The sequence below is a fragment of the Solanum pennellii genome, chromosome 2, assembly GCF_001406875.1.
Source record: "Solanum pennellii chromosome 2, SPENNV200".
Classification (NCBI taxonomy): domain Eukaryota; kingdom Viridiplantae; phylum Streptophyta; class Magnoliopsida; order Solanales; family Solanaceae; genus Solanum; species Solanum pennellii.
The window spans coordinates 46,248,493-46,262,066 of NC_028638.1; the positions used below are offsets into that span (position 1 = coordinate 46,248,493).

The following is a 13,574-nucleotide window of genomic DNA, read 5'->3' on the forward strand; positions in this document are numbered from 1 at the left end:
GACACCCCACCCCACACACAAAAGTACAAACTAGAGCAATTAAATACTTTATATCAAATTTAAATAAGTTCAACTCTTTTTAATCTTATATCAATATCATTTATTTCTTTTTGAAAAAGGACCCATGTTCCTAGGTATTTAAAATTCAATAAATATTAAAGAAAATATTTATTGAATTTTAATTTGTAACTAAACTAATAAATTTCCTTTTTTAGTGATTCACTTTCCTTTGAGCTTTGAGTATTATTGATTGATTATAAACTAATAATTTATAAAAAGTATTTTTTTGATAAGTACACATAGTGGATTTTAAGAGAATTTTTCTAGTCAAAATTCACATAATCTTAGTTTTTAGCAAACTAATAAAAGTATTAACTACATATATTGTTAGTCAATAATTCAATAAAAAAAATTCAAATGTAATAAATAATTAGTTGACCAAATTAAATGTATCCCTTTGACAAACGTCTATATAAATCTTTCTTTCTCTTTTTTTTCTTACTCGCTAAGTCTTCTCTAAATAAAACCTAATATAGTGTGGCCACCACCACAACATCCACCACCACCGCCCTCACCTCCACTTTGGGTACACTCCCTAGTGAAGTGCACCACCTCTTCCGCCATCATAACCGCCGCCTCCATCGTACCCACCTCCATCCATACCCACTATTTATATCATTGTATCCACGAATACCACCTCGGCCACCACGGTAGCCACCAACTTGGTCATCTCTGTCAATGCAGCCACCGGATCATCAAGAGACCGTAGCCTAATTCCCAGAGTCAATCACGTACTCTATAGTCTCACCATCAGTCATGCTACAAAAACATCCAGATCTGATTCCTGATTGATGAACAAAGAGATTATTCACGCCATCATTAACGATTGATTAATGATGGCAATCTCTTTGTTCATCAATTTGAAATCAAATCTGGAAATTTTCAGAGCCTGACTAATGGTGAGGCTGTCAAATACGAGATTGACACCAACATTGATAATCGTTCCAAGGTTGTTAATGTTACTGGGTTTCATGGAGCATTTGTCTCTTGAGGATGTGGTGACCGTGTGGTAGAGGTGGTCGAGATAGTGGTTATAGTGGCTACGGTGGTGGTCAAGGTAATAGTCTTAGATACAGTGGCTACAAAGATGGATACGTTGGAGGAAGCGGTTGTTTCCAGTGTGGCGAGTCTGGTCACTTTGCTAGGAATTGTATCCGAAGTGAAAGGGTTGGCGGCGAAGGTGGTAGATACTCAAATGGTGGTGGTTGTGGTGGTGATGGTCACATTATGTTAATCAATGATATTAATTAACATGCTATATTAATTAATGATATTATTCTTGAAGTTCTAAAACTTTAGAAGATTTATGGGTAAAGACTCTTGAAAGTAAATTTTGTTTAGATTGTATTTAATTATAACATATTCACCATTACTTGATGAATTTTTTCTATATTTCATGATTATTTATATCAATACCAGATTATTAGTGTTGCTCTATATTTTAGTAGTACTACTACAATGGTATATCCCTTTTTATTTAATTTTTTAATTCAATTTATTCTAACTATTATTCCGTCACTACTCGAACAATGACAAAGTAATTTCCTATCAATTGGTCTCGACAAGCTGCATAGTTTTCTTTGCACAACTTATAAAAGTACATGTATAGTCTTAATTAGTTGGTTAACAGATGTAAAAATATATTTGGCATTGGATATAAATTTTAGAGATATCATATTTTCTAACAAAAATTGAATCATGATTTGAAGATTTCATTATTTAACTCTCTTAAAAAATTTGATTTACCTATATGTTGGGGTAGACTGATTGTTAGAAGAAAGAAATGCAACCTTAATTTGTGGGATTTAATTATATTTTCTGTTTTTAGTCTTTTATTTACGCAGTAAGCCAATAACAAAAGCATCTAAATTAATGTATCCGTTCTCACAATTATGTATCCAAAAGATATAATAAAAGAACTACTTTTGTAATTAATGCAAAAGTAGAAATAGGATGTAATTTGTCTATTACAATATGTGGTTTGCATAATTTTTACTTAAAAGAATCTATTCACTCTATTGAAAAATTAATAATCCATCGTTAGCGTTTACTCATTAGAAGATTTTATGAATTTTAATTTTGAAGATTCAATTAAAATAATTCACGATAGTATCATGGATGAAGACTCAATTGATATAATCCAACAGAAAACTTTTTAGTCATTTTGTGAAGATTTTAGATCCAAAAGTTTAGTTGCAACAGAATTGTTTTTAGTGAATTTAAGAGTCGCATATTGAATTTTGTATTAGAAATGAGTTAAAAAGGGGATTAGTTAGTATCCAAAATCAGTTATAATATTTAATTATTATAAAAATTAATTTAATAGTAATTAATTAGAATAAAAATAGAAAATAATATTTAATTTATATCCTAACCAGGTAAATATTTGCGTATTTTCCCCCTAAATACACCTTCAATTAAATTTTAAGGACCCTTTGACTCATAAAAATTATTTACTTTTTCCATGAATAGTGTTTCACTTAATTAAGAAAATTTAATTAAATATGAAATTGAATTTCAAAAAGCAACTTACAACTTTACTTGTTGATTATGTTATCATAATTTCAAATTAAATATTTTTTTCTCTTATTTACAAAATATAATAAAGACAATTATATTTTAAAATTTACATAAATATCACTAGTTTATGAGCTAATTACTTAGATATACTCTTATTTATAATATTACATATCTTACTCGATTTTGGTGCGTTCAAATACGTCCAGATTTATGTATATTAGGATACATGAGTCAAAATTAGGCGTAATATATAGATACATGATATACAAGTAGATTCTCATATATTTGAGATACATGCTAGCCGCTCTCCATCATGGTTGCTACTTTTTTTTATGTATCTAGTATCTCGGATACACGAGCATAACAACATATACAAACATATACATATATCTTGTATGTATCCAGTGTGATTATGCATGTATTTGGGGCTACGTAATGAATCTTGCTCGCTTTTCTTCACATCTCACTTATTTTTCTCTCTATTTTAGTGTATCTAGCATAATTCACATGTATCTAGGATACATTATAAAGTTTGCTTGCCTCCATCATCCATTTCGTTCACCAACTTTCTTCCGTCGCTCGTCTTTTTATCTGGTATATCTGATAGTTAAAGTCCGTATAATTAAGTATATGTTTCTTAATATATTTATAAGATACATAATCATTTATATAGATAGTAATAATAATTATATATATAGCAGTGAAGTATGTTTAATTAGAAAATGTTTTTTCTTAATCATCAAATGATTTCTTGAGTTGGACCTCCATATCAAATTAGGTCCATAAATCACACGCGGGCCTTTTGAATTTGGTGACCACACGACTGAGTCTAAATTTATAATTTATTATTATCGAATAAAAAAGAACCAAAAAGAACAAGAAAAGAAAAAAAGAAAAAAAAAATAGGGTTAAAAAGAAGTAAACGGCGCCGTGAAGCCGGAAATAATGATTAAAGAAGCGCGTGGGTCCCACCAGACGCCTTCACAGTAACGTTTATATTCATTTTGCTCATGCACCTAATTAACGAGCGGAAAATATAAATCGATAGAGTCGTAAGTATTTTTTTGAATTTATGAATTTAAAATTATTTATTTTTATAAAAAAAATTTAATATAAATTTAAATTTATCAAATTTTAATTAAAATAGTAAATAGATTGACAACAAATCTGCCTGCTATACTGCTCCAGACGCTTTATTAGGTACCTATATCCATTTTTCCTACAATATTTCTTAAATTATTTTTTAAAAAAAAATGGTAGAAACTTGCGTGTCGTACTTTTTATTTTCTGAAATTTTGTTTAATCTGTCTGCAGTACTACTGCTGGAAATTCACTGTTCAATGCGTCATCTGGTTTTGCTTTTTCTCACTTCCCATACGTGTTATTTTCTCAGTTTTTTTGTGTAAAATACATACATTCGAATATATAAATTTAAATTTTCAAAAACATACAAACAATCAAATTTCGGTCATAATTCTATTTTATTTTTTTATTTTCTTTATTCGGTCAAAAGAAGTTTCAAATATAACTTGAAAATTTATTTATATGTCCACCTACTTTCAATTGGTTCTCTGCATGAAATATTTCGTAATGTTCTTTCTATTCCTGTTTCTTATTTATTTATGTAGAGCCCACCACGTTGGTTGTTTAAAAAAGAAATGTAAGCTTTTGGTGATAACTCGAAAATTATTTCATTTTTGTAAAGTTACCTAATTTCTATATAATCTATGACTTGGTCTAGTGTTGCTGCGAGCTTTAATTTTTACTTGAAATGGAGATTTTTTATTATTTTTGACCAATTCAACATACAATGATTGTCACAATTTTGTAGTATTAATTTTTTGAAATATTTTAAATATGGAACAGTAAGATGTTTGACTAAACTATGATGACAAGCCGCCCCATTAATTATACCTTATAATATTATACACCTAAACTGTCATTGTCATTAACTTTAATTATCACACTAAAACAGTTATTATAGTCTTTTAATTATTGCCGTTTATCAGCTGCATGCATGCTACCGGCAATATTTTCTTGGTATTAAAAGCTTTGTTCTTTTTTTGGATAATTTAATTGACAAACATTACAGTTTTTTTATATTATAATGTTTGTGCTTATTCATTACTCCATTTGGTTAAAGAACTTATCCATCCTTTTAGGTAAATTGGTATAAATTTTATTTTTATACATGGATAATTTGTTGAAGTAAACTTCAAAAGACTGGACCCACCAATACCAACAGATACTTTAAAAAAAAAATATTGTTAAAATAAATCAAGCTTTAATAAGACAATTCACTACACTATTTTTATATGTCTGTCTTAAGCTTTTCTATATTTTGATATTATATAATAGCCCCACGAATACCCCATTTCATAAAGCCAAAAAAAAGACCTCATCCATTAATAACCCCAATTTCTGGGGATTAATTTGTTGGTCCCCCTCCCCTCAAAAAAAAAAAATTCAGATTCCTCTATACTATAATCTATTTTATGACTTATTTTATAACTTTACTACTGTTTTTCCTGGTACGTACTCTCAATAAAATGGACCCCTTAGCAAGAAATACGAGACAGATATATATTAAATGGTGTGCATACTATTTAGTTATATTTTGTTATAAACAAGTTAGTATTCTTTCTTCGCAGTTTCATTCTGCCGTACGTTGAAATTTATTATTAATTGAAGTCAATAGAATGATTGTAAGTTTTAGTTTTTCCATTACAAAATCAACATGAACGTTGGATACAAAACAAAGTTTTTAAGTTCCAACTTCTTAATTCTAACATGTTATAAAAAGTAATGACAGTGTCGAAATTTACATTAAGGAGGTTAAAACATTAAAAATAAACACTTCAAAAAGTTTGAATGGATATCCTTACTTGCATATGGCTCTGCGAATAAAAGAATTCATCAATCTTCTAAGACTAAAGCGTTGAATTTTTTCAAAAATGAAAAGTGGTATCGGAGAATTTGTTGCCGGTATCCATTGAATAGAACTTATTATCAAATAAATTCATAAATTTAGTTTATTTCTTAAAAAATTCAAAAGTGGCACCGAAAGTTTTTTTTTTTTTTGGCCAAAAATAAAGTTCGAGCTCTAACAGTAGTAGAAGTTACACTGATTTTCACCAAAATATACTTAAAAGTTTGCCTTTTGTTGATTGGATTTTGTACCCCATCCACTTTTATCCATTAAAACCAATTTCTGTCAATCATCCACCATATTAAAATCTATTTAGCACTTCATGTCTTGGATAATTAATAAACTAATTAAGTTAATCTCTTACCAAAACGTACTCATCACAATCAAAATGGACCCTATTAGAAAGTGAATGTAATTGGATGAATAAAATTATAACTTATACATTAATGGGAAGTAGAGAAAAAAGCTGAGCATGTATGCTTATCAGCCTGCTATAGTTCATATTGAAAGTAGATTTAGGTCAAAAATAATTATTTTTGCTGAGTAAATTTGTACTGTTTAGAGAAAATGAAGTTGGCAGATCTTTTGATACTAGTAGATTTAGGTCAAAAATAATTATTTTTGCTGAGTAAATTTGTACTGTTTAGAGAAAATGAAGTTGGCAGATCTTTTGATACTATGTAAGATTTTTCAACCTAAGTTACTAATTATAATAATAATAATAATAATATAGTATTAAGTCACCTTTCTGCGTTTACCCTTTTCCTATACATAACTGACCTAATTAATTGTAATGCTCTTTCATGCGCCACCCGAAAAGGTGAAATTAAATATCATGTCTCAAAAATCTACCACATCTCAATTGAACAACAAACAAATACATTTAATTTAATATATCAGACATGTACGTATATTTTCACACGTGCAATCATATCGCACAGGTGCGAATCTAGAATGGATCGTGGATGTTAGTAAATAATTCACAAAACTTAATCATTTAGGAGTTCAAAATTCATCTCGATTTTTAAATTCACACCTAAAAAAATGAATAATATATATCGGAACACAATATTTGCGCAAAAATGTACGTTTTGGACGTATACATTAATTTATGTATAAAATGTTTTTTTTTAAATTAGACTAAAAAGTACAGACAAAGTACTTCAGTTTTATGATGAGCGTGGTACAAAAATATGGAGAATTAGAATTAACATTAAAATAAAAAGGGTATTTACATAATGATGTGCTTCCTCCTAATAATAACATTAATATCTTCTTCTTTTTTTTTTCTTCTATTTTTCTTCATAGAAATTACCTTTCTCCCAAAAGCTTGAAAATAGAGAGAATGACAAAAATGAAAAAACAAAAAAGTAATTTTACTAAGTCATTAATTATCCGCCGCCGCCTCCTCACATCCACATCGGCGGCGGTTCGTTCAAGTCAATAGGCAACCCACGTCTCACAATCCCAAAATACATAGCCGCAGCTCCAACATCGTTTTCCTTCGCCGGCGCAGCGACGGCGACCGGCAAGTTAATTTCCGGCGGCGGACCTACTTGTAGAAACTCTCCAATCATGAGCCTACGTCCGGAGGGGGAAGTCCACCGGTGATCAGACGGAAGGTTGAGATCGAGTGTAAGAGGAGCGGAAGAAGGCTGCGGCGGCGGCGGAGGAGGAGGAGGAGGGAAGTTGGTTTTGGCTTTAGCGCCGCGGAGTGAACGGGCGGCGCCGTCGTAAGCGAGTGCAGCTTCTTCTGGAGTGTCGAAAGTGCCTAACCAGACACGTGTTTTCTTCCATGGGTCTCGAATCTCTGCGGCGTAACGGCCCCAGGGACGCTTTCTCACTCCTCTGTAGTGACCCTCACGAGTTGAAGCCATGGAAATGGGGGAGGAGAGAGAGAGAGGGGAATTTAGAGAGAGAAAGTGTATGAGTGTTGTGTTTGTGTGGGGTTTTGGGAGCTAAAAAAGAGTATATTTGGGCAGCAGTAGTAAAAATAAAAAGGGACCCACGCAGACACCCGTAATCGTCGGTTGGACGGCACGACCTCTCTCCTAAAATAGGCAAATATTTAGGTGAACATGTGTTTGGTCGGAAGGAAAATGTTCCGAAATTATAAACAGTCTCTTAAAATGAACGAATACTTTTATCATTTCATGTTATTGTATTTAATAATTACTTATTTCGGAGGATCGATTAGTAAGGTACATAAAAATAATATTAAATAAAATATAATAATAATATTTTTATAAGTTATGTTTATATTAGTTATATATAAAAAGAGATCTTTTTTTATGTGTTTGGTTTGATCTACTAAAAATAATATGTATAATATAAAAAGTATCTATTTATAAAAATATTCTGCACCATTATACTAAAAAGCTATAAAAAGAATTTTGAAGGATAATAGGGTCTTTACTCATGCTAATACATATATTAAATCATTCGCATTAATTGTTGTAGTAAGTTATAAATTTAGGAGCGAACAAAAATTAATTTTATTTACCAAAATTTAAATAAATAAGGAAAATCATGTATAGTAGAGGTATTATTTCGAAAGAGAAAAAAAACTAGGTAGCATGGTATACGCCATTGTTTTGAAATATCAAACTAAAAATAGGTGAAGTAATAGTTAAACATATGCTATTTCAATAAATTATTTTGCAAATAAACAATTATATATTATATATTTTACAAATTCTATAGTCATGCTATAGATGGAATGATAAATATAGACTTTTGGTAATGGTAAGTCGGTCCTAAAAAGAGAAAATTTTCTTCCTCTTTTGTTTCTAAATTGCTTCCATGAGAAGCTACAAACTTCGATGAAGTATTAAGTATTACTCTGATAAAATACACACTCCTAATTTTTCACAAAGGCAGGTGACAACTTTTAAGAAAAATTTACAAAGATATTGTATTTAAGACTTTGATTTATAATATAAAGACATATTACATAATATAATTATTTAACTTAATTTTAGTGAATAATTATGTCCTTCAATGTTGAATATGCACAAGTAGATATTTAAATTTATATAAAATAAAATAAGTAGACGCAAATATTTTACATGGCACATTACATGTAAAACGACATGTAAGACAATAAATTGTCATGTAAAACGAATGTGTCCATTAGCTCAATTTTATATAAGTTTAAGTGTCTATTCGTGCACACTCAAAGTTAAAGGTCATAGTTATTAACTGACGCCAATTTAAGGTTTATATTTATGTATTATGTCTATATAAAATATAACTTTTCTTATTTACAAAATAAAATTTTTAATTAAAACTATGATAATTTAAATTAATACATGTTTTTTAATTTTATTTGGGTTTTAAGTCACTAGTGAAGTCGTTTGAAGAATTTGCAAATTTGTTCTAATTATGGTGGATTCAATTAATCTTTCATTTCCACCCACGTTTCTTAAAAGGCTCTTTCTTAGTATTGATAAGATTAAGAAATAGCCTAAAGTCAAGATACAACAGGGGATAATATTTTTTAAAATCGAACTTTTAGCCTATAGTTGAATTCCACTGATGATAAATTGACGAACGTATAATTTACTTGCATCAAAATCACGTGGGTTGATTCGATTCTAGAAAAAATTATGTCTACAATTGAAGTTACTCTTGAAACTAACATATTTTAAAGACAGAAATTATTTTAGCGGAGCAGCTGCACTTTATTTTAAAAAAATTAAAACATATTAATTGATACTTATTATAGTGTTTGATTAGGTATATTATTTGTTACATTTTACTAATTAAATTACGTATTTTAAATCTTTTTATTTTTTTATATTTATAAATTTATTATTATTATTAATAATTATTATTAATAATAATAGGCCAAATACATAAGCAAATTCTTAAACTTGTTGATTTTTTTCCCTCAGATATCTCAATCACGTCATTTTCCTATTGAATTATTAAACCTCCATAATTTATTCTGTTTAAACAAAAATCGTTGTCTGATGTGAAACCAGATTTTTGAGGGGTATTGATAGAGGATACATATGTTGTTCCACAAACCATTAGTCCAATTGATAGTGAAAATGTTTGAGAATAATTGTGTTTTACTTAAGTCATTTGAGCACATTAGAAAACAAATGAGACTAACACGGTTTGTCTTCATTCCTTCAATTAAAATTATTACAATTCAAACACAATTAAAGACATTTACAATAGAAAAGCTTATCAAAATTAACCAACAGCGTTTTAAAGAAATAAATTATGGATAATTAAATGATTTAATTGAAAAATAACATAATTAAAATACTTGAAGAAAAAAATCTAACAAATTTAAAAATTTATTTATGTATTTAGACATAATAATATATTGAGTGAATTTAAAGTACACATAGATCGGTATACCTGTACTTAGATATCTCGAAACTTATTTATTCACACGGTATATAGTTAGTGGATATATCCAAAGCATGTGAAGCTGAAAGTGGGACAATTAAATCCACCAATTTGTCAAATTGTGGAGATACCTTCTTTTTTTTTATATATATATATATTATGCTGATATATCGAAATAGCTTATAGTAGTACGATGATATATATAATTATATTATAATAAAAAACCACAGCATACATGAGTTTTATATTATTTGTCGTATAAGTAGGTGGAGTGAATATATAAACTAAGATTAAAAAATAGAGAGGAAGAGAGGCGCCGGCTGATAGGACGTGTCAATCACATGAGTAGGGCGTGTTATTCTACTCTCTATTTTTGTGCTGAATGCCGATTTTTATTTTTCGATTATAATTAAGCGAGAAACAATTTCATCGATGATATTACACTTATATTTTGTGATAATATTAACAAAATTTAATATTATTATTTATTATTATTAAAAAAATGTGATTATTTTTGGATGATGGGGGAACTTTATTAATTTGAAGTAATAATATTGTAACACGTGGATATTCTTACTTATCTTTTCCCATTTAGGGTCCTATTCTGTGTCTCTCTATGGTGGAGTCTTACATCAGCCCTATAAACCAATAGAGTCCCTATACACCCTATTTACCCTTCACTGTACGGCGCCTGTTCAGCGGCGCCTCCATCCTTTTTTTTATTTTTTCTTTCTTTAGATTTAATATTTTCAATGGTTTATTTATTGCATCATTTTCAATAGGCTGACACATATATATATTTTTATACACTGGAATATCCCTTGTCGTTATATGTGTAAAACGCGCTATAATAACGAAGGACCCCTTACCTACCCACCCCCTTCTACTAACAATTTAGTACAAATCAGCCATCGAAATAGATAAGGTCGTTTTTTTTTAACTAAAAAATTTTGAATTTGAAATACTTTTTTTGAGCTTTACGTGATGTGAATTTAAATAGGTGAACTTTTCATCATATGCTAACTATCAAGTGCGAATTAAAAATAAAATGAAATTTAGTTTGAGGTGATAGGGTTTCCCAAAGTAAGTGAAAAATTCGATTACTCAAGGCTGTGATATTCTATAAAGAAGGTAAAAAATTTATTAGTCGTATCAAAATTCCTTTCAAGTTAACTTATTGCATCTACGAAGTTTTTATAAGTAGTGAACTAACAAATAAATCTATTATTATATCGAATTTATCTAGTACGATGCTTGTATTATTCGCTAGCTATGGTAGGGAGATCAGATTTTATATTTGGTGCACGCCGAAAAGATTACAATTGCGATTTTTCGAGAGTTCCAGAACTATTATTATTATTTTTATTAAAGCTACTGATATGTTCTATCGAAAAAAAAAAAACTATACTACATATTGTGTTGAATGCCATGAATTGGACCCGTTACAAACAGAAAGGACGGGGGTCTCGCTGCCCGGTCAGCGAGTCGGGGGGTCCAGGGGGGCGACGCGCCCCCTGGCCTGGGGGTCCGGGGGGGCGGAAACGCCCCCGGCCCGACGGTATACAATGTTATTGTATTGGGCCCTTAATTATCTGTTAATTCTGTATGTTGGGCCCAAGCCTGTTAGGGCGTAGCTTAGCACTATATATAGACGCTATGGCAAACCCTATTCTGTAATTCTGTTCTTGCCTCTCCTTAATAAAACTGCTCTCCCTCTTCCCGTGGACGTAGCCAATTTATTGGTGAACCACGTAAATCTGTTGTCTTGTTTTTCGCGTTTATATTTTCTCGTATTATCTCGAATTCCGCATAACATATTGTATTGTTATCTGAAAAGGCTATTAATGGTTCACAGACTCACCGTTCCATGACACGGCATTAACACAAATAATTATATATATTGTTCAATCTGTCCTAATTATATGAGTTAATAGAAAAAAGAATTTTTAAAAAATAAGTAATATATATTAATATGACTTTAAATAATATTAATGAGAATTTTAAAATTAAGACTAATAATTAACTAGTTTTTTACTATTTGACGAAATAAAGGGAGTACTTATTAAAACTGAATTCAGTCTTAAAAATATACTCCCTCGTTTCATTTATATCTATACCTTATTTTTAAAATATATTTTTATTTTTACTTGTAATTTTTGATAAATTAAAAAAATAATTAAGCTTTTCTATATTCTATCCTTAGCATTATTTAATAAAATATAAAATTTTTAATGGTTGGTCAAATCAAAATAGTAAGTAAAAAATGAAATAAGTACTAAAAAGGGTCATTGATGGCAACATTTCAAAGTGTAGTCTTTTGAGCATTTCCTAAAATATGTTTTGTTCCGGTCACAACTCACAACAACATATTCTTTCGGATTTAATTGGTTTTTTATTTTTTAAAATATCTTTTTGTCATAATAATTTTTAATTTTTTTCTCATATAAAATTATTTTGTTACATATATATGAAACTAATATGAGCAACTAGAGGAATAATAATGGGTGGTACTATTTGTGGTGTCAAGAAAAGAGTGGATGGATATATATTATCAAAGAGAACGAATAAAAAAAGGCGTTTGGTTTAAATGAGTGAAAAAGAGTAGGTGGTGTCTGAATTGAGGAGACAGAAGATTAGATGTTGGATTTTAGGGGCCAAATGTGGGTTTCTCCTTGTCAATATATTGACTCGATTTTTGGGTCAGCACTCAGAACTCAGACAGACATAACAACTCACAATACACCGCACAGAGATTATGATTTTCTGAATGCTGACCTCACTGTATATATGTATGTGGACTCTTCCTTTTCTCTGTTTTTGAGTGTTGCTTTGGTTTTCCTGCTTCACTAACATTAGGAGATGACGATGGAGCGAAGTGGATGCGAGGTGGGTTTAAGGTTATGTGAAATTGAACGTATTTAAAAGGTTGTGTGTGCGGATTGAATATAAAGTGATTGGAAGTGGATTTTCTAAAATTAATGTGGAGCGGGATGATTTGTGGGTATATATATTATTTTATGGGGTTTAAACGTAATTTTAAACTTTTTTACATTTTATAAAAGTGATAGAGCATTCATTATTTATTAAAATAATTTTATTGAAGCTACTAAAGTATTCAACATAATAAATGAAAATAGTTCAATAAGACGGACATTTTCTTACATATTTCCTCAATTGACCTCTAAAAACTGGAATTTTAAATCAATATCCTATTAAATCAATACAATTTAATAAAAAATAAATTTATTTTCATCAATTTTATTTATACTATCAAACATAACTAGAAAAAAATATTAATAAATTATGTGGAGCAGATTCATACGGAGCAGGTAGAATGAAAATAAAAAAAATTATTATACGAAAAAGAATAAATTTAAATTTTTACGAATTATGCTCAACCCCATAGTTTCGCTCTACGCGGCCCCATTACCATCCCTACCTACAATTAACATTTATCACCCACAACACCACTTACACAAGGCCGGTGCCTCTTTTTTGACCGATAATATTATTTTTTTTTAGCATCTAGTAACAGGTGAGATGTAACAATATATTTTTAATTTTTGAGAAAATACACTAGTATTCTCTTTAATTATGATTAAATTTTAATTAAATTAAGGTCTTATTATTTATTTAATTTATTTTTTGCAATTTTATGCTCCTTTTTGGCTTACATGATATCCAAATATTTTTTACGCGC

At 29.5% G+C, this 13,574-nt stretch overlaps 2 protein-coding genes across 2 annotated transcripts in view; one reads left to right on the forward strand and one right to left on the reverse strand.

Annotated features, from left to right (window-relative positions):
• LOC107010077 (cold shock protein 2-like) overlaps positions 1-1,311 on the forward strand; it is a 9,455-nt gene extending 8,144 nt beyond the window's left edge. Inside the window, exons 4-5 of the mRNA XM_015209342.1 lie at positions 947-1,026; positions 1,074-1,311. Of these exons, the coding sequence (XP_015064828.1) occupies positions 947-1,026; positions 1,074-1,311 (318 nt within the window). The remainder of the gene's footprint in view (positions 1-946; positions 1,027-1,073) is intronic.
• Positions 1,312-6,701: 5,390 nt separating this feature from the next.
• Positions 6,702-7,476, reverse strand: LOC107010420 (ethylene-responsive transcription factor 12). Its single transcript, XM_015209703.2, has one exon. The coding sequence runs from the start codon at positions 7,384-7,386 to the stop codon at positions 6,919-6,921; it is 468 nt and encodes a 155-aa protein (XP_015065189.1). The 5' UTR covers positions 7,387-7,476; the 3' UTR covers positions 6,702-6,918.
• Between the last annotated feature and the right edge of the window lie 6,098 nt (positions 7,477-13,574).